Here is a 21,899-nt window from a genome sequence, read left to right as displayed (position 1 = left end):
TACCTTTTAAATAGGGTTTGACGTCTCCCTACGTCCTTGCTCCTTACATAAATAATGAAAAATTATACTTAAACCAATATAAAATATGAAATATAAAACTAATGAACTCAGTGAATCATTGCCTCCTCCTTTGAGTGACTCAGTGTGCTATTGGGTCCATAAAAGAATTAGATGCCCTAATTCAATACAAATGAGAGCAATAATAATTGCAGAAGAAGAAATAATCAAGCACGAAAATACAAGATTTATACAGGTTCGCTTCAAGGTGAGACTACGTCCTATCTTTTACTGTTACAATAATTCGCTGTGATGATGAAGTAGTTTACAAGAGAAATCGCATACACTCAAGTGTTTTTCTCTAACCTCTCTCTACAACAATTGATGACCCTCGATGAAAACCCTAATAGCGGCAACAACAAATATAAAGAGAAAACTAGGGCAACTGAAATGCAAGTGTGAAATCTGAAAACTACACTTAATTAAACAACAGTCAATATATTGATCTACGTGTCAACTCTACATAAGTCATTAATTAGATTCCACAATTTAACACCCTTTAATATTGTTAAAAGATGTCATTGACTTTAAAATGAGAAATTTGAGAAGGAGATGAAAGTTAGACAGAGTCTCACCGGGTGTGAAAAAAATGTAGACTTACAAAGCAGTTTTGGTTCATGAAGTGGTGTGATCGTAAGTACAACAATAAAGAAAATTAAAATGTTTCAGGTGATGTGAGATTTGATCTCTAAAGAGTCATTTGATTCAATCTCCACGCTTGAATTTGATTTGGATCTTGCTTAATCTGACGATATACTAGAACTCACTTGGTTATCTAGCCTTAATTTTTTAGCCAACCTCCACTCTATGCTTGATGAGAAGGTTTGATCTCATATTGTGTGTAGCAACTCCAATCATAGTTACAAAATAGTAGTAAAGATAATTATTTGTCACTACCTTCACTATGAGAATACGATAGGGTTTAGGATTTAGGGCAAAGTAGTGGCACAGATAATTGTTTGTCGCTACCTTTTATAGGAATACTATAGGGCTTCAGGCTGATTTGAGATTTGAGATGTTGAGAGCACAATCAAAGGTTTTGTCTTCTCACGAGCACACTTTCGATAAGCTTAAACTTAGATAAATTTCCTAGTGATTTGCCTCTCCCAAAGGAGTTTTCTTTTTCAACGCTTTCCCCCAAAAGTTCTACACTCAACCCATCGCAAGAGTGCCTCTATTTATAGGATGGTGGGGGTGGTTCAGCCACACCACCTTTTTCTCTCCATTATCATCTCTCTCTCCCTTTAACTAGATATATATACAAAAGGAGATATATATGGCAAGACTTTTATTTTTCCTATGAGAATATGACACCTCATCTTATCATTTTGAAATAATGTCATATATTCTATTTAGGTGGAGCTTTGTTATGATGCCATGTGTCACTTCTTTTGTTTGAGTGAATTTTTTTTGTATTGTCATGCAGCGTCCATGTACTAACTCCTTTGCTTATCTAGTAATTTGGAAATGTTTAGTTGGTATTTAGGTGGCTTTCTCCTTTTATTTGATCTTGGTCATAACTCATACAATTAGCTTTATCATGACCAATAGTTGGGCTCTAATCTCATAATCAGTTCCAATTTTGATAGAAACTCTATTTTTGACAATTACGACTATTTGAAAAAAAAACTTCATGCTTTGATCCATATTGATGATCTGAATCATTGATGGAGTCCTATTTTTAGTGCTTCAATTGACTTGCCCACAGTCATATCTTAGTATAAGCGTCTAGTTAAGCTTTTAATTTATAGGATGCAACCCAACATCCTCTCGTGAGATGGGCCATTACCTGCTTCATTAGTTGCTACAATAAAATCTCTCCTAACTGGGCAAGTGGGCTACCCTTTTTAAGGGGGGGTTAGTCAACATGACTCAGGACATGAACTTCGGGCGCATTACTCAATTCATGTCTTTAGGTCGTTAGGGAGCACCAAACTTCATGTCATGCACATGATCATCCATGACTCAAGAGTTCATGTCCCAAGAGTAAACAACTTAAAGTGCTTTCTGCCCGATTTTGAGAATCATGTACATGAAACGAGCGCAGGGCTCTCTCTACCACACACCCTCTCGCTCATTTCTGCCATTTCGTTCCCACACCTCTCTCTCGTTCCCGTAGCCCCTCTATCGTCTCCCTAAACCCCGAGCTCTCTGCTCCCTCTCTCGTCTCCACCGTCCCTCTCCGGTCTCCCTCTCTACAGTCTCCATCTCTCGCTACGAACTTCCTTTCGGTGTCCTTCTCTCCATCTCAGACTCGTTCTCCCTCTGAACCCCCGCTCGCTTCTCCCTCTCTCTTATCCCTCTCGGCCTCCCTCACTTCTCTGTGTCCCTTCTCCCACTTTTCTCCCTTTCGGTATCCCGTCTCCCTCTCGCTATTATCTTTTCCCCCAAAATACCTTTCGATTTCCAGCGATTTCCCCTATTTCGGTTTCAGTTTTCTTCAATTTTGACATTTGGACTTCGATTTTTTAATTTCTACTTCGATTCGGCATCGATTTCCCCATTCGGCTTTGATTTCAGCCGTCGGCTTCGGTTTTCCCCAAATTTCAGAAGGTATGACTACACCCTAATTTTTTTCTGATTAAATGAGTGTTGTATTTGATTTAATTTTAGTTTCAATGCCTAATTTGGGGTTATTTGTGCATAATTGTGGGATTTAGTGTTACGGTTTAGGGTCTAAATTTTTTATTAGGGTTAAGGTTTAGTGTTTCAGGGTTTGGTGCTTTGTATTTAGGGGTTAAGTGTTTAGGGTTAAGGATTTATGGTATTGTTAGGGTTTAGGTTCTGGAATTAGGGTTTAGGTTTTTTTTTCAATTTTTTTCAGTTAAGGTTTATTAGGTGATAGGGTTTAGGGTTTAGGGTTTTTAAGATCTAGGTTTTTTTGTTTAACTTCTGGAATTAGAGTTTAGGGTATTGGGTTTAGGAGGTTTTGGGGGTATGGGGTCTAGGGTTAGGGTTTAGGGTTTAGGCTATTACAATTTCTTTTAAGATGCAGACAAAAATTGTCATTGTTTGTCACATATTGCACAATTATATACGTAGAGAGGATTACAATGATATATTTGATTTGGAAGATGATGATTCGGATAACAAGTTCGGTGGAGAAGGTGATGAGGTCCAATTACGTGCAACGGACGATACAAACAGCGATGGTCTTGTGGAAGAGGATACCCAAGTAACAAGCTTTCAGAGGCAGTGTGCATTAGAATCCACAAGATCCGCACAATTTCGAGATGACATAGCAACTTGCATGTGGAATGATAACTGATGATTGTATCTTTTATTGTTTTTGAACATGTGTGTTCTTATGTACTAAAATTGTAATTTGATGATTTTAATAGTAATCACAAAGTGGTTATTACAATTAAACTTTATTACATTAGTAATAAAGTTGTATATTTATTTATATATTATTTTTATTAAATTTTATTACTATATTAAACTAGATATTTAAGTCTGGTAAATAAAATATAGTTACAATATGCATTTGATCAATTGATTAATTTCAATTTTGTGAAAATATATTATTAATTAATACTACGCCATATTACGTTTTTAATAAAATAATTCTTTATTTACTCATTATATTTTTTTTTTATTATATTAGTGATTTAATAGTGGTAATATTACGTACAAATATATAGTGTATTAAAGTTATGATTAGATCAATTTTTCCTCTTAAATCATTCATTTTTAGGTTATAGTATATCATATGTTATTAAAAAATTAATAGTTAAACATATTACTTTCGTTTTTGTTATTTATAACGTTATTTATTTATTACTTATAATTAATCATGTGCGAATTTCATTGGCTCACTTAAGTACCATATTAATGCACAATAAAATATCTAATTCAATTAATAAATATATTAATATATTTTAATTATACATTAAATAACTTATTCGTGTAGTAATAATGATTGTTTTACCTAATTTGGGGTTCAAGGATTATGTTGTAATTATAAGTGTATTGTAAAGGTTTAAGGATTCTCTTATTTTTTATATTTTTCTAATGGGTGGGCACTATAACACTGGAAACTGTTTTCCTGTACATGTAGGCGTCAACACTAGCACCAAGTGCAAAAAAGAAATTCATGTACATGACTGACATGATCTTCCTGTTGGACATGAATTTGCACTTCAAAAATCCATTTTGTTGAGGAAGTTTTTTCAAAGTAAAGTCTGTACTCGGAGCGCCAAATGATTTTCCTAATGTTGTGCCACTTGTACGTTTTCCTGTATGGGTAACTGATTCGGTAAGGAAAGTATGACCCAGTTCCATTGGGGTATTAATTATTGGTTGCCCGCAGAGCTGATCATAGATCTTAGGGAGTCGAACAAAATGATGGATCTCGCATTAATAATGTTAAACGTTTTATCACCAACCAAACCAACAGAACATCGACGTTTTTCATTTACTTTTGCATGAACCCGTTGTCTCTGTAACACGCAAAGCAAACCCTGCATCACTCGTTCAGATTTATTAGATTAGGTGAAGCGGAGACCTACAGGGATCACAAAATCCTCCACACCCATGGCGCTTCTCTCTGTTATATCACGGATGAAACCAGAAACTGAAAACCCAGAAAGAAATTCCTCTTAAAATGTCATAAGACTGTTCGAAGTTAGATGAAAATTTAATATAAACTGTGAGCAGGAATGTTGAGATGCACAATCTGATGAAGTGATATGTATATACTAGTAGAAAAAAGAATTGGTTTGTGTGGAACTGTGAATTGTGGAGAGAAGAATGACATGGATGATGATTCAGGGGCCGGAAGGACAGAAGGTGATTACATAATCTGTACCGGTACAGGTACAGGTACTGGAGGCGTCGTCGTAAGCATAGCTATAAGCTGTCGGACAGGCAGTCTTGAACATCTGGGAGTACATCGTCGGCGAGCAGGTCGACGGAGAGTAGTTGGGCCCCGTGCAGCAGTACTGCGGCGTGTTGAACGCCGCGCAGGCGCTCTTACACGCCACCACCGCGCCACCCTCCAGGACCTGCAGCTCCGCCGGACAGCTCTGATTGAGGTCCGCCAGGCACCCGGCGTATTGACAGTCGCCCGTGCCGCCTTTGGGTTTGATCCCCAACCCCAAGTTGTAGCCATCCACCAGGCTGACGTCGTAGAAGTCCTTCCCCCCGTTGCCCTGCAGCGTGAACTCGGCGAGACTAACTGGCGGAGCACCCCCAACTCCTACGGCGCATTTCAGGGAGCAGCAGTCGCCTGTTGTGCAGTGGCCGCTCCCGGTGTCGTCGAAAGAGCACCCGGTTCGTGCCCAGAAGCGTCCGGACCACCCGGCGGGGGCCGTCAAGGAGGCTGATGCTCCCTGAGGAAGCAAAAAACCGCCCTCTCCGAGAGGAGCAGCGCTGTTTCCGGACAGCGTCCCCGGCCAGACAGGATGACTGCACTGGTTCACCAGAGTGAAAACTGCTCCCCAAACTCCCTTCAATCCTGCAACCAAAAACAAACCGCGCGTTAATAGCTATCTGAGCCTTTCTCCGATCAACTCAATCCACTAGCCAGAAACAGAAACAGAGAGAACGTACGTACCCAAAAAGAGGACTAATATTAGAAGAAGAAACTGCTGCAGATTCGCCATTGAAGAATCAGACGAGCAGCAGCGAAAACAGTTACCAGTAACCAGACTTGTGAAGAAGAAGAAGCAGACGAGAAGATGCGTTACTGGGTTCAGTATATAAAGGAAACTTTTACGTACCCAAATTTAAAATTATTTTTATAGCGTGACATGCGGCCCGCGTTTAAAAATCTTTGACACATTTTCAACCCGACAACGAGAAATCGGTGAGTCGGTGGCGATATTTTTCCTGTCTTTCATGCGAAGCGTGCGGTTACCTCAGTGAACCGTTCCTGACCGTTAATCAAGCTGCGGTCCCACAGTGAAGTCCCACCGAGTGATTTAGTGGATGACGTAAGAATGGCTGAAATGGGACATGTTCTAATAGTGGTGGGAGAAGTCGTGGCGGCCAAGAGCGGGCCCACATTCCAACGTGAGGTGTAGTCACCCACGTTACGGGCGGTTTAACCGCGCGTGACGTACCCGGCAAACTGACTACGCGTATTTGGGGGTTGATTCAGCATTCTCGGTTTTGATTTGGTGGGAATCATAAATCACTTGTCCTTGTTTAGAGAAATACTTTTATCAGATTCAGTGGCTTATATACTCCGATTTTGTTTAATTAGGATTACTTAGACTCAACTAATTTTGGGTACTGTTATTGCTACCAAAGGACAGGATAAAGTGTTAAGTTATGTAGCGTAATCAATGCCCTATGCTGAGTCAGTACACGGGACCTTCGTGGTAAAATTGTTGTGGGGGTTAGAAGGGGGTAGGAAGCCTCCTTTCTGGTCCATGATATATTAACTGCTATTTTACTAAATAGTTTGAGAATTTTACTTTTTATATTTGGGGTACGGCTATTAGGGTTTAATCATCATCCGATGAGCATCAGTTGCAGCAGAGAGAGGTTAGAGAGAGAAAACACTTGTAACTGTATATGATCTCTCTTGTATATTATTTCATCTTCATAGTGGATTACTGCAAGGGCATAAAACTGGACGTAGTCTCACCTTGATGGGAACCTGTGTAAATCTTGTTTGTTCTAGTGCTTGTTTTTCCTTTCTTCCATAATTATTATTATTGTTCTCGTTAGTTTAGAATTAAGACGTCTAATTCCAAAAATAAAGATGGGTAAAAATCTAAACGGTGAGATTCTCTGGAAACCCATAGCTCATTGAGAAATAAAGAAATGAGCGAAAGGTTATGATAAATACAATTTTTAAACATTTAGTAATTAGTCATCATTGAATTTGCAGCAACAAAATTAGAAACTTAATAGTCATGATTGATGAGCATAGATTGTATGGAAACAATTTTTGGGTTTACATTGTTGCAATCTCATATTGTTGTTGAAACATTTGACTAAAATGGGATGCATATGCCTCTTAAACCATCAATAGATTGGTGTCATAAATATGACCAGTTTATTATCACATGATGCTTCTCATTCACAAAACCAACAATTTTTGGAAGAATTATATGTTTGAAAAACATGGGGAGAGGGAGAGAGAAGGGAGGGAGAAGAGGAAAAGAATGATAGGGATGGGGACATAAGAGGGAGAGGGAGATCACGAACTATTGAAACATATAACCCGAGTATAGTGGAAATGATGTAAAATATATTTATTTCTTGTTCATTTCCTTCCTTCATGGGGTAAAAGGTGTTTATATAATTTGTAAGATGTTCAATATTATAAATATATATTGAGGGGGGGGATTAGGCACGTCACCTAACACTAATCCCTCTTCCCTCCTCTCACTCTCACCCCCATAGCTGACGTCTCTCCTCCTCATTCCTCTCTCTCTCTCTTCTCTCTTCCTCTTGTAACTCTCTTCACCCTAAACTAGCTTGGTTATCAGGATCCTAAATCTAACATGGTATCAAAGCATTCGGTTTAGGATCCCAAAGTTATGATGCTCATAATCAAGGTCTTTTAATCTTCTTAGTGGAATAGAGGTGTTGATCAAAGGATCAATCTTGAGTTTTCTTTTGCTCGATGAAAGATAAGTACTTCTCTTTAAAATTCCGTTTTTAAAAATGGTCGTTGGTGCATGACTCATAAAGTTGAATTCTTTAGTATTCTTTGCTTATAAAAAGTTTGAAATTATTTTTCTCTATATGATAACTTCAGCCTAGAAGTTGGTTCTTGATATGATCAATTCATACTCTCTTCAAAGTTGGCATAATATTGTTTATAACTTTGGAATGATGGATATTATTGCTTGAAGCCATGCTCAGATATTGATAATTTCATGAGATTATGATGTTATTCATAAGGTTATGCGTGATTAAAAGTTATCAAAGTTCATTACTTTGATGATAAGTTGATAAGTTGAAGAAGATTGCTTTGGTTTGAACTTGTGATAATTTTTTTTAAGTGTCCAAGGTGTTTTCTTTTTATAAAGAAGAAGTTTTTTTTTTTTTTTTTTTTTTTTTGTTCTCACTAGGAGAGGCTCAATTGACTTAAACCCAAAAAAAATCAAGAAAAAAGGGAAGCAAAGGCTGGTGTTTATGGGATAGTCGTTGGCGCCAAGATCTTAGAAGGAAAGTTTCCTTCTTAAAGAAATCTCCAACCTATTCGAGATCCTCTTCTTTGGAATGTTTACTAATTGCCTTGTTTGATTCTCTCCTTGGCTAAAATAATTAAGGCAAGTCAAGATTAAGATTTTTTTGATGTAGTAGCGTCTAAGACACTACAGGAAGATTTTCTTTTTTATTTTTGGAAGTGACTGATTTGGAGAAAAATCTTCCATGATTTGATTTATTGATCGAATATACTTTCTTATGCTTTCATAAGCTTGAAAGACATATGGCTTACCTTTTTTTAATGTCGGCTAGCATATACTCTCCTTATTTAGTGCATAATTAGTTGATTAATACCAAAATTATATTTGGATTAACAAACGTTTGGGTTGGCTCTTCCCTCTTTCCAGAGTTGGTTCTCATTTGGTTGGTTCTCATTAGTTCAGCTCGTTTGGTTTAGAAAAATTCCCTTTGGCTTGGTTCTCCTTCTCTTGAGTTGGTTTATTGGCTTGGGTCAGGGTGTTTTACTTACTCATATAAGAGGTGAATTAACGCATAATTAAGACTTGCTAAGTCTTATCTTTTTCCCTCCTCTTCAAATTCAGTTAATGAACCTCGAATACAACACTCTTCTTATTGTATGAGTGAAGTGTATCACTAATTTGATTCTTGATGGTTAAAAATCACATGGGAAGGAAGAGTGATCTTCTCAAAATTACTACTATACCCTTGAGAGGGATGTCCAATTACCTGAGCTGGTCATTGTCGATTTGGAGGTTTCTCATTACACGAGACCTCTTAGGACATCTAACCAAGTCAGGTCCACCTATTGATGAGGAGGATAGCTCCTATATTAAGTGGTGGAAGAATGATACATTCGAATCAGTTGGTTCATAAATAGCATGGAGGAGCATGCATGTGGCCAACAATGTGGTTCATTTGGAAACGGCCAAGCAGATATGGGGACACTTGGGTCAAATTGTACTGAAGTACAGAGAACTTACATAAATTATATGATGTTGTTCACAACATGTTTAATACAAAGCAAGGAGAAAAACTACATGAGTGCTTGGCACGTTTTTGAGGGCTGATTTAGGAGTGAAAATTGCTTAGCACTGCTCCATTGATATATCAGTTCAAAAAAAGCAATGGGAAGCCTTAGCAGTTGCTATTTGTTTAGCAAATATCAAGTCATACCTTGAGGTGGCCAAAACTCAACTTTTCAACTCATCGGCACTTCCATCATTTGATTACATAAGTGTCACATTACTTCGGATACAAGACCCTTCTTCCACCTCTCAGACTGAGGTGTCATCTGCTATGTACTCAAGAAATAAGGGTACACCTTCTACCACTCGAGGGTGCGGTAGACATTATAAAGGAGGCTGAGTAAGAGGTAGTAAAACTAACCCTGGTCCTTCAAGGTTTGATAACTGGGTATGCACTCATTGTAGTGGACACAATTTTTTAGTGGACATCTGATGATAGAAAGTCCACTTCTGGGTATTGTACTTTATTTGGAGGGAGTTTGGTTACATGGAAGAGTAAAAAGCATAATGTACTTGCATGATCTAGTGCTAAAGCAGAATACAAAGATATAGCCCATGCAATCAATAAGCATCTATGGATCAAATCCTTCCCTATATTGTGACTAGGGGTGGCTTCGAATTGAGCTAGCTCGCGAACCACTCGAGTTCGGCTCGGTTTGATTTGTTATATATCAAGCTCGAGCTCAGAAATAGGTTCGTTTAGATTAATGAGCCAAGCTCAAACAGAGCCAGGTTCGGCTCGTCGACTCTCGAACGGCTCATTTTAACAAGCGGTGATTCGGGAATCAGGGGGAGTTCTAAAAAAAAATTCGGGAAAGAGAGTCCCATCTCTTCCCTTCCTTCCTGTCATCTGGGAACTCATACTTCTCTGCCATTACCATGCCAATTTAGCATGATTTTCTCACAGAAATCACTGTCCGTCGATGGGTATTCATGGGAAACGGGGGATTTTGGTCTTCAAATCCCCCCTCTCCCTCTCCAATTACTTAATCTCTGTCAAAGACTTCGATTTTTTCGTCTTCCTCTACGATTTCTTCCTCTTCCATCTTCTTCCTCTTCGATTTCTTCATCTGAAGTTCTTCCTCGTCGACGAACGAAAGCCACGATCCGACAGGAGGTAAGATTTTTATTTAAAGTTTTTTTTTTTCCGTCGCCAAGCTAACCCTACAAAATCTCTAACTCTCGCTTCGTTTCAGCAGTGATCCTTCATTCTTTGAAAGGTTTTGGAGATATCCCCAAACGGCGAACACTCTCTATTTCTGTAAGTGTTGATTTTTTTTTTCATTTTTATCTTCTGTATGTTTTCTTCCTCTGTGATTTCGGAGTTGATTTTTGTTTTTCATTTTTATCTTCTATACGTTTTCTTCCTCTGTGATTTCGGAGTTGATTTTTTTTTTCATTTTTATCTTCTGTACGTTTTCTTCCCCTGTGATTTCAGTGTTGATTTTTTTTTCATTTTTATCTTCTGTACGTTTTCTTCCTCTGTGATTTCAGTGTTGATTTTTTTTTTCATTTTTATCTTTTGTAAGTCTAGTTAGCCTTTGGTTGTCAGGACTCTGGGGTTCGTTGTATATGTTCTAGATAAAGTTAAATATATCATTTTAATCAATTTTTTACCTTTTTTCCTCAATCAATAAGTTTATCTCGTATCCGTTTTCTAGCGTGTGATTTTTTTTAGCATGAAGAGTATTTAGTAGACCATGTAGTTGATTATTATCTTATTACTCACAGACCTAAACTTTGACCTTCCAATTTCCACCTACATTGCTATCAGCGGTATTGGTTTTAAATGCATAAAACTTCTATTCTCTCTTAAGAATCTGTTTAAGCTTAAAAGGATCATTCATCCTTTGCTCGGCATTGCATTCTGTACTATCGTCATTCATATGTTGTCCTACATTTGGTATCCTATACGATTTTCTTGTGGACAAAGTCTCAAAGCCCTTCTTCTAGTCACAATATGTGGATTATCAGCATTTTCAATGTACAGTGCACATCTACTTTTGCTAGTTGATCTCTGTTCATATAGATTGTGTCTATATTAATTATATTTTATCTGGTAGTGGACTTTTTTATCCAAAATGCAATGATTAGTCTTTATCTTTTTTCTGCAGCTTCTATTGTGACTTGGTTCTGTTTAACATGCTCTTTGAAGCAATTGTGTAGACAAAAATCATGTCCTAACTGCAAAACAATAAAAAAAAAAAAAACTATCTAGTGTGATCAGAGCTTGTTCTTTCATCGTGTGTCTTTTTCTTATTCCTATGGAACTCTTCCTATTCCTAAATATAATATTGTGGTCCATAAAACAACCATAATAATTAAATTGTTGTTCACCAAAACAAAACTATTTTTTATGCATATGGAACTCAACCCAATTCTGTTATGTTAGACTAGTAACAAGTCTAGTAAGCATGTATTCATCATCAATATTATATCAGAACATTTCCGAATACAGTACATAATTTTTATTTTTAGACCCAATATTTCGTTGAATTGATACGTTAGATACAGACGGATGTAAATTATCTCTTTTTTTTTCAATCAATTTTTATCCTTCCTCTTTGATTTCTTCATCCGAAGTTCTTCCTCGCTCACGAGACGAAAGCGACGGTCCAACAGGAGGTAAGATTTTTATTTAATGTTCTAGTTTTATTTTGTCACCGACCTAACCCTACAAAATTTCTAACTCCTGTTTCGTTTCAACAGTGCTCCTTCATTCTTGGAAAGACTTTTGGAGATATCCCTGAACGGCAAACACACTTTCTGTTTCTATAAGGTTTGAATTTTTTTTTTTTCATTTTTATCATTAACTTCTTGGTATTGAGGTTGAATTTCATCAGAATATTAGAAGAGAATGTTGGTGATCTTATTTCCTTCTCTTAGAAGTTTTTAAATTTATATATAAAAAATGATCGGTATATTGGACTGGAAACTATTGGGTGCAGGGCTACAGGCTCAAAAAGACCCCGCAACATTGAAACACAAGGGTCGTTCCCGATTCTCACAACGTCACGTACCTTCCTCTAAGAATAGACAAGTATCTTAAATTATGTGTAGGATCATTGTTGTTTGGATAGCTTTCTTTTCTCTATGTTTTTAATTTGTTATTTTGTTTTTTTTTGTAAAAGTAAGAATGTCAACACCTCTTCAATTGACATCAATAATTAACACTAGTTCTAGTATGGCCATAAATAGTGACTCAACTCCACCAGAGTCATAATTAACACTAGTTCTATTGTGGCCATAGATAGTGACTCAACTCTACCAGAGTCACTACCATCTGTCATAGAAGTGGGCCCAGATGAAATTACGATAAATGAGGATGAAGGTGACTCTACCCATACTTCAAAAAGACAAAAAAAGTCTCATGTGTGGTTAGAATTCAAAGAAGTATCACTTAATGGTACAAAAAAGGCTTAGTGTGTTCATTGTAAAATCAATTTGAGTGTTATTAGTAGTGGAGTGACCACACATATGAGTCCTAGGAAAAAGATCACCCCTAGGGGTGGCATCGAGCCGAACCAAGCCCGAACCTGCCTATGTCCGAGCCGAGTTTGATTTAAATATTTCGAGCCGAGCCTCGTCTCGTGCCTAAAATTGTTAATGAGCTCGAGCCCAAAAATTTTAACCGAGCTCGAGCCGAGCTTCGAACCTCAACATACATTTAAAAAATTTTAAAAAATATATATCAAATAAATTGTATATAAAATTATACATACATTTTACATAAAATTGGGCATGACCTCTACATAAAATTAGGCATAACCTATATATATATATATAATACATGTATAAGATTGGGCATAACCTCTTCTTAAAATTGAGCATAATCTATGTATATAATATCTGTATAAAATTCGGCATGACCTCTACTTAAAATTGGGCATAATCAATATACATAATAGTTGCATAAACACTCCATAAATACTCCATAAAATTATCTATACATTCCATAAATACTCCATGAAATTGTTTATACACTCCATAAAATAGTCTAAATACTGCATACACTGCATAACATTATAAATAAACTCCATACAATAATCAAACACAACAAAATTAAATGAAATATCACTATCAATTTACAATTACCCAAATAAAAACTATAAATCCATTATAAATTTACAAACTATAGTTTGTTCTCTTAATGCTAGAAAATAATAAACGTCCTTGCATGACCAAAATCTCCAACTATGACAAAAATAAAAAAATAAAATTAGTTATTGTCAGATAAAAAAATACTCTTTCACTACTAGTTACTTAATGTCGTTAAAAATATTAAAATTACCATGATGAGAGAAACATGAAAAATCATATAGCTGGTAGCATTATCTCTACACTCTTCTTCTCAGGTTGTAATCATAAAACAAAATTTTAATAAATAAAACTAAAAAATATCATAATAAATAATTAATCAAAGAAATTCAGCTTTTGATTTTCTTTACACCGTGAAGAACCTGAACCCAATCACTGGCACAAATCAAAGCTTGAACTGTATTTGGTGCCAAGGAAGAACGATATGAGTCTATTACTCTACCACCAATACTAAATGTAGACTGAAGCTACTGTGGATATGGGAATTACAAGGATGATTGCTACCATCTTAGATAATACTCGAAATTTCATATGATTCACTTTCCACATTCTAAAACATCAAAATCATATTGTGAAGTTTCCTCATAACTATATACACCTTCTTCAAGATAAATTTCCAAACCTGACCTTGGTGAATTAACTACATCCTTTTCTTTCATATAACTCATTAACTTTGACCAACCTGAACTTGATGAAGGCCTACGACTTGTGGAAACACCCATAGAGCTAGTACTTGAAAAATCTCTTCGTTTCTAATATCCACATTATATAAGGATACATATTCATCGTAGATCTCATATAAGGTGCGTTGAACTAAATTTATATTCATTGTAGCTTCCTCCTTAGAATATGTCATTGGAAAACACATTTCGATCAACTTTAATTTGACCCTTGGATCCAAAATTGAAGCAACGGCCATCAATAAATTGTATTCACCCCAGTACTTCTCAAATTTCTCTTTCATTCTACTAACCATTATCCTAATGAAAACATTTTCATTTGTAGAATGAAAATCCAGAACTTCTTTTACCCTATATACCTCACTAAGGTACAAATTAGAAGTAGGATAGTCACTCCCAGAAATTATATTAGTAACTGCATTAAAAACTTCTAGAATCTCACACACCATGTCAACCTTTTCCCATTCATCAAAACTTGGCAAACAATCAAAAGTTAGTTCTCTAACTTTAAATCTAGAGAATGCATCTTTGAATTTTAATGCAGAAGACAATATGTCATAAGTGGAGTTCCAACGAGTTGGACAATCGATAACCAACCTCTTTTCACCAAGTTCTAATTGTTATACAATTTCAGAAAATAGTGTGAAGTCCAGCCTCAGACAGATTTATGAATTTGACACTTTCACGCATATTATCAATATTATCCTTAATCTGAATAAGACCATCTTGGACTAATAAGTTCAAAATATGAGCACAACAACGCACATGAAACAACTTTCCACCACACACCAAATTTTTTTTCCTTAAAAAATCTTGTTTCAAAACTCTGATACAAACATCATTATATGCAGCATTATCAACTGAAATACTAAAAACTTTATTTTTGATCTCCTACTCTTTCAAACACTTGTAAATAGCATCTGCTATATCAACGCCACGATGAGGAGGAGGAACATGCACAAAACTCAAGACTCGTTTTTGTAACTTCCAATTACTGTCAATAAAATGCCCAGTAATATCCATGTATTCAATCTTTTGATTTTGGGACTTCCAAAGATCCGTGGTAAAACTAATCTTGTTAATCTCTTTTAACAAAATTTTCAATTTCTTTTTCTCTACCTCATACACCTCCATACACTCCTTAATGGTCTTACGGGATATTTTCTCATAATTCATATTTTCCATCTTCATTACAAAATTAAATCTCTCCTCTTCTACTATCATGAATGGATGTTCATGCAGAAGAATCCAATGAGCAATGAGTACTCTCATTTTAGCTTAATCATATTTTCCTCCAAAATCCATAAAATGAAGTCCAGATGGACTCTGATCAACATTAGACCCCGCTCCCACTGGTTGAAAGTTTAAGGTTTTTTGTTTTCTCATTGCCACTTTTCTACTAGTGCAACGTTTCAAATGTCGACGCATATGTGTGGTCACTTCACTACTAATAACACTCAAATTGATTTTACAATGAACACATTGAGCCTTTTTTGTACCATTAAGTGATACTTCTTTGAATTCCAACCACACATGAGACTTTTTTGTCTTTTTGAAGTATGGGTAGAGTCACCTTCTTCATCATTTATGGTAATTTCATCTGGGCCTACTTCTATGACAGATGGTAGTGACTTTGGTGGAGTTGAGTCACTATTTATGGCCACACTAGAACTAGTGTTAATTATTGATGTCAATTGAGGAGGTGTTGACATTCTTACTTTTACAAAAATATTAAATTACAAATTAGAAACATAGAGAAAAGAAAGTTATCCAAACAACAAAAATCCTACACATAATTTAAGATACTTGTCTATTCTTAGAGGAAGGTACGTGACGTTGTGACAATCGGGAACGACCCTTGTCTTTCAATGCAGTGGGGTCTCTTTGAGCCTGTAGCCCTGCACCCAATAGTTTCCAGTCCAATATACTGATCTTTTTTATATATAAATTTAAAAACTTCTAAGAGAAGGAAATAAGCACACCAACATTCTCTTCTAATATTCTGATAAAATTCAACCTCAATACCAAGAAATTAATGATAAAAATGAAAAAAAAAATCAAACCTTACAGAAACAGAAAGTGTGTTACCCGTTCAGGGATATCTCCAAAAACCTTTCCAAGAATGAAGGAGCACTGCTGAAACGAAACAAGAGTTAGAAATTTTGTAGGGTTAGGTCGGCGACGAAAAAACAAACAGAACAGTAAATAAAAATCTTACCTCCCGTCGGACCGTCGCTTTCGTCTCGTCAGTGAGGAAGAAATTTGGATGAAGAAATCGAAGAGGAAGGATAAAAATCAATTGCAAAAAATAGAGATAATTTACATCCATCTGTATCTATCGTATCAATTCAACGAAATATTGGGTCTAAAAATAAAAGTGATGTACTGTATTCGAAAATGTTCTAATCTAATATGTATGATGAATACATGCTTACTAGATTTGTTACTTGTCTAACATAACAGAATTGGGTTGAGTTTCATATGCATAAAAAATAGTTTTGTTTTTGTGAACAACAATTTAATTATTATGGTTGTTTTATGGACCACAATATTATATTTAGGAATAGGACGAGTTCCATAGGAATAAGAAAAAGACACATGAAGAAAGAACAAGGTCTGATCACACCAAATAGGTTTTTTTTTATAGTTTTGCAGTTAGGACATGATTTTTGTCTACACAATTGTTTCAAAGACCATGTTATCGTAATTTTAATTCTCTCAAGTTATTGAAAAAAAAAAAAAAAAGAACCAAGTCCCAATAGAAGCTGCAGAAAAAAAGATAAAGACTAATCATTGCATTTTGGATAAAAAAAGTCCACTACCAGATAAAATATAATTAATATGGACACAATCTATATGAACAGAGATCAATATAAGTAGTGAACTAGCAAACTAGATGTGCACTGTACATTGAAAATGTTGATAATCCACATATTGTGACTAGAAGAAGGGCTTTGAGACTTTGTCCACACGAAAATCGTATAGGATACCAAATATAGGACAACATATGAATGACGACAGTACAGAATGCAATGCCGAGCAAAGGATGAATGATCCTTTTCAGCTTAAAACAGATTCTTAAGAGAGAACAGAAGTTTTATGCATTTAAAACCAATACTGTTGATAGCAATATAGGTGGAAATTGGAAGGTCAAACTTTAGGCCTGTGAGTAATAAGATAATAATCAACTACATGGTCTGCTAAATTCTCTTCATGCTTAAAAAAATCACATGATAGAAAACGGATACGAGATAAACTTATTGATTAAGGAAAAAAGGTAAAAAAATGATTAAAATGATGTATTTAACTTTATCTGGAACATATACAACGAACCCCGGAGTCCTGTCAACCAAAGGCTAACTAGACTTACAGAAGATAAAAATGAAAAAAAAAATCAACACCGAAATCGCAGAGGAAGAAAACATACAGAAGATAAAAATGAAAAACAAAAATCAACTCCAAAATCGTAGAGGAAGAAAACATACAAAAGATAAAAATGAAAAAAAAAAAAAATCAACACTTACAGATATAGAGAGTGTTTGTCGTTCGGGGATATCTCAGAAACCTTTCAAAGAATGAAGGATCACTGCTGAAACGAAGCGAGAGTTAGAGATTTTGTAGGGTTCGGCGACGCAAAAAAAAAAACATTAAATAAAAATCTTACATCCCGTCGGACCGTGGCTTTCGTTCGTCGACGAGGAAGAACTTTGGATGAAGAAATCGAAGAGGAAGAAGATAGAAGAGGAAGACAAAAAAATTGAAGTCTTTGACAGAGATTGAGGAATCGAAGAGGGAGAGGGAGAACGAGGGATTTGAAGACCAAAATCCACCATTTCCCATGAATACCCGCTGACGGACAGTGATTTCTGCGAGAAAATCATGCTGAAACGGCATAGAAATGGCAGGAAATGGCAGAGAAGTATGGGTTCCCAAACGGTAGGACGGAAGGGAAGAGACGGGACTCTCTTTCTCGAAAAAAAATTTAGAACTCCCCCCGATTCCCGAATCGCCGCTCGTTAAAACGAGCCAGTTCGCGAGCCGACGAGCCGAACCTGGCTTTGCTCGAGCTCGGCTCGTTAATCTAAACGAACCTATTTCTGAGCTCGAGTTCGGCTCAAGCTCGATATATAACGAATCGAACCGAGCCGGAACTGAGCCGAACTCGAGCGACTTGCGAGCCGGTTCAGTTCAAAACCACCCCTAATCACCCCTATCTCAGCTATGGCTGGATCACCCGAAAATCATCTTGTAAACAAGGATGGCATCGAACTGACCTGATTCATGAATAACTTGAGCTTGACTCAGGCTAGTTCGGTTCGAATAAACCTGATCTTAAATCGAATTCGAGATCGGGCTTTCGACTTGTTTAAGTAAACAAGCCGCACTCGAATGAGTCGTGGTTCTGTTCGCGAGCTCACATTGCGGCTCTTTTACTTGAACTAGTCCAAAGTATTTCTTCATAAATATGGGTTCGAGGGATAGGAGGACGAAACCTCACCGACCTCTCCAGTCTTCTAGAGAGTCGTTTCGTCAAGACGAGAGAGTTGGTGATTCTGATATGGAATGCGATTTCTTTCAATAACAACCAGAAATCTTGGTGCGTTTCTTATCTCAACCGCTATATTGATCTTCAACTTCTTCAATTTCTTCAGAATACCACAGCCACAAGTAAGTCATATTTTCCAGGTTGATTCCTTTCATCCTTATTCTCTGCTCGTTTCTTCTCAATTTTTTGTTGCCCGTGTTCATTATTTCTGCCCTAAATGCGAATTGCAAAATTTATAGAAGTTTTGTGAGCTGTTCAAAAAAATCAATTTCTCCATGATCAGTGATGGGGAGAAATGGCGAAAGAGAGAAACAGCCTCTGTTCAAAAATTTCTCCATTCACATTCTCCATTTGTCATTTTTCCCTTTCTGTGAGCTATGAAGAAATTGGTGTTGTTTGATGTTGCAACATCTCCGGTGAGTGCTCAATATCATCTTTGTTATTATTTTATTTTTTATATTAAAAATTCCTTTTTTACATATTTTCTTCTTAATATTTGGAAGGGAGACTCAATCATCAATGCTACTGTATTGGTTAAAGGTATATGACCTCCAACGAATTTGATTTTCTAGTGTTTGATATTACTTTCTGCCTTTAGTTATCATGTGTCTATTTGTGCTCTATCGTTTGCTAGTTACCTAGCTAGATTTGTTCTTCTTTAGGTCTTTCCTCACCTCTTCAGCCTGTGCTAGAGCCTCTATTCTTCCCATTCCTCTCAACTAGCACCAACAAAACCTGTTCAACAAGTCACTATCGAACTATTTGATTAATTTGCATGGAAAGCCAAATATTATGCTTCCTTTCACGTTTCTCAGTCTTCTTTTCTTATTTCCCTTTCTAATGCTATGTCATGCATAAAGTTCTTCATTTTAGTGATTTTGTTTCTTAAAACAATAAGTGGGCTAGTTAAAGCCATTTTAATGTATGGGTAGTATGTGACATTAGTACTGAGAGTACAATTATGAGGTATCGTTAATCTTTAGGGTTCTACTAGAGCCTCAGTTGAGACAAACTTGAAACAAGAGTAAATGAAAATATGTTATTTTGGTGGGAGAGAAGGATAGGGTTGTGGTCTTGGTTGCAGATTGAATATGATGTATATCCCCTATGCCAAATAGTGTCTACTAGAATTTGAATGAATTTAGGGTGCATTCATTTCAGCTTGTGGTCGATGATCTGTTTCCTTTGTTTCCTTTCTCATCTATGTGTCTACATTTATTTTTTAATCTTTCTTTCTTTCTTTTTTTGGTTTATCTTTGTTGTTTGGATTGCTTTTGTTCTTTATGTTTTTAATTTATAAATTTTTTGTAGAAGTAAAAATGTCAACACCTCCTGCTCAATAAACATCAGTAGTTGACACTAGTTCTAGTGTGGCCTTAGATAATGACTCAATTCCACCTGAGTCATGTCCCCTTAAAATTACTAATGTAATAGGAGCCTAGATGAAAGTAATCTATATGAGGAAGAAGCTGACTCTATCCAGAGTTCAAAAAAACAAAAAAGGTCTCACGTCTGGTTGGAATTCAAAGAAATTTCACTTGTAAATAGTACAAAAAAGGTTTAATATGTTTATTGTAAAACCAGTTTGAGTATTATTAATGGTGGAGCGACCTCACATATGAGTCGACATTTGAAACGTTGTCCTAGTAGAAAAGTGACAATAAGAAAACAAAAAACCATAAACTTTCAACCAGTGGGGTCTAATGTTGATCAGAGTCCATTTGGACTTCCTTTATGGATTTTGGAGGCAAATATGATCAAGCTAAAATGAGTACTCATTGTTGATTGAATTCTTATGTATGAGCGTCCATTCATGATAGTAGAAGATGATGGATTTAATTTCGTAATGAAGATGACAAAAGTTAATTATAAAAAAAATTCATAAGACCATCAAGGAATGTTTGGATGTGTACAAGGCAGAGACAAAGAAATCAAAAACATTATTAAAAGAGATTAACAAGATTAGTCTTACCACGGATCTTTGGAAATCCCAAAATCAAAAGATCGAATACTTGGTTATTATTGTGCATTTTATTGATAATAATTGGAAGCCACAAAAATGAGTGTTGAGTTTTGTGCATGTTCATCCTCCTCCTCGTGGTGTTGACATAATATATGTTATTTACAAGTATTTTAAAGCTTGGGAAATCAAAAATAAAGTATTTAGTATCCCAGGTAATAATGTCGCATATAATAATGTTTGTCTGAGAGTTTTGAAATATGATTTTTCAAGAAATAGAAAATTTGTTTGTGGTGGGAAGCTATTTCATGTGCGTTGTTATGCTCATATTCTAAACTTATTATTAGTCCAAGATGGTCTTGTTGAAATTAAGGATATCATTGAGAATGTGTGTGAGAGTGTCAAATTCATTAATCTGTCTCAAGCTAGACTTCACACTTTTTCTAAAACTATGCAACAACTACAAGTAGGTGCAAAAAGGTTATCCAACTCGTTGGAACTCCACTTATAACATGTTGTCTTCGACATCCAAATTCAAATATGCATTCTTAAATTTCAAGATAAAGAGCCAACTTATGATTATTTGTCAAGTCTTGATGAATAGGAAAAGGTTAAATGGTGTATGAGATACTAGAAATTTGTAATGCAGTCACTAATATTATTTCTGGGAATGACTAGCCTATTTCTAATTTGTACCTTAGTGAGGTATATAGGGTAAAAGAACTTTTGAATTTTTATTCTACAAATGAAAATGTTTTCATTAGGACAATGGTCAGTAGAATAAAAGAGAAATTTGAGAAGCAATTGGTTGAATGCAATTTGTTGATAGTTGTTCCTGCAACTTTAGATCCAATGGTCAAATTAAAATTAATCTAAATGAGTTTTCTAAAGATATATTTTGAGGTGGAAGTTAGAATGAATATAAACTTAATTCGACTGACCTTATGTGAGTTTTATGATGAATATGTATCCATATAATATGGAGATTAGTAATGAAGGAATTGTTTTAAGTATTAATTCTATAGGTGTTTCGATAAGTCGTATGTCACATTCTTCATCAAGTTCAGGTTAGTCAAAGTTACTAACTTATGTGAAGCAAGTGGAAGTAGTGAATTCACACCAAAGTTGGAATTGGAAAATTATCATGAAGGAGGTGTGTATTTTTGTGAGGAAACTTCACAATAAGATTTTGATATTTTAGAATGGCGAAAAGTGAATAATTTGAAATTTTGGATATTATTTAAGATGGCAGTAGACATCCTTGCAATTTCCATATCTACAATAGCCTCAGAGTCTACCTTTAGTGCTGGTGGTCAAGTAATAGTCTCATATAATTCTTCCTTAGCTCCAAATACGGTGATTGGGTTCAGGTTCTTCATGGTGTCAAGAAAATCAAAAGG

The 21,899-nt window shown here is 35.8% G+C and overlaps 1 protein-coding gene across 1 annotated transcript in view; it reads right to left on the bottom strand.

The window, feature by feature from the left end:
• Positions 1-7,414, bottom strand: part of LOC137952629 (pathogenesis-related thaumatin-like protein 3.5) — an 84,127-nt gene extending 76,713 nt beyond the window's left edge. Inside the window, exons 1-2 of the mRNA XM_068799699.1 lie at positions 7,409-7,414; positions 4,829-5,546 (exon numbers count right to left, since the gene is read on the bottom strand). Of these exons, the coding sequence (XP_068655800.1) occupies positions 4,829-5,546; positions 7,409-7,414 (724 nt within the window). The remainder of the gene's footprint in view (positions 1-4,828; positions 5,547-7,408) is intronic.
• Positions 7,415-21,899: the final 14,485 nt, after the last annotated feature.

Source organism: Aristolochia californica, unplaced genomic scaffold, assembly GCF_029961685.1.
Source record: "Aristolochia californica isolate CCGP_79_NKW_82.1479 unplaced genomic scaffold, dmAriCali1.0.hap1 SCAF_16, whole genome shotgun sequence".
NCBI lineage: Eukaryota > Viridiplantae > Streptophyta > Magnoliopsida > Piperales > Aristolochiaceae > Aristolochia > Aristolochia californica.
The sequence above is the reverse complement of the archived record's forward strand: the minus strand, read 5'-3'. Positions and strand labels throughout refer to the sequence as shown.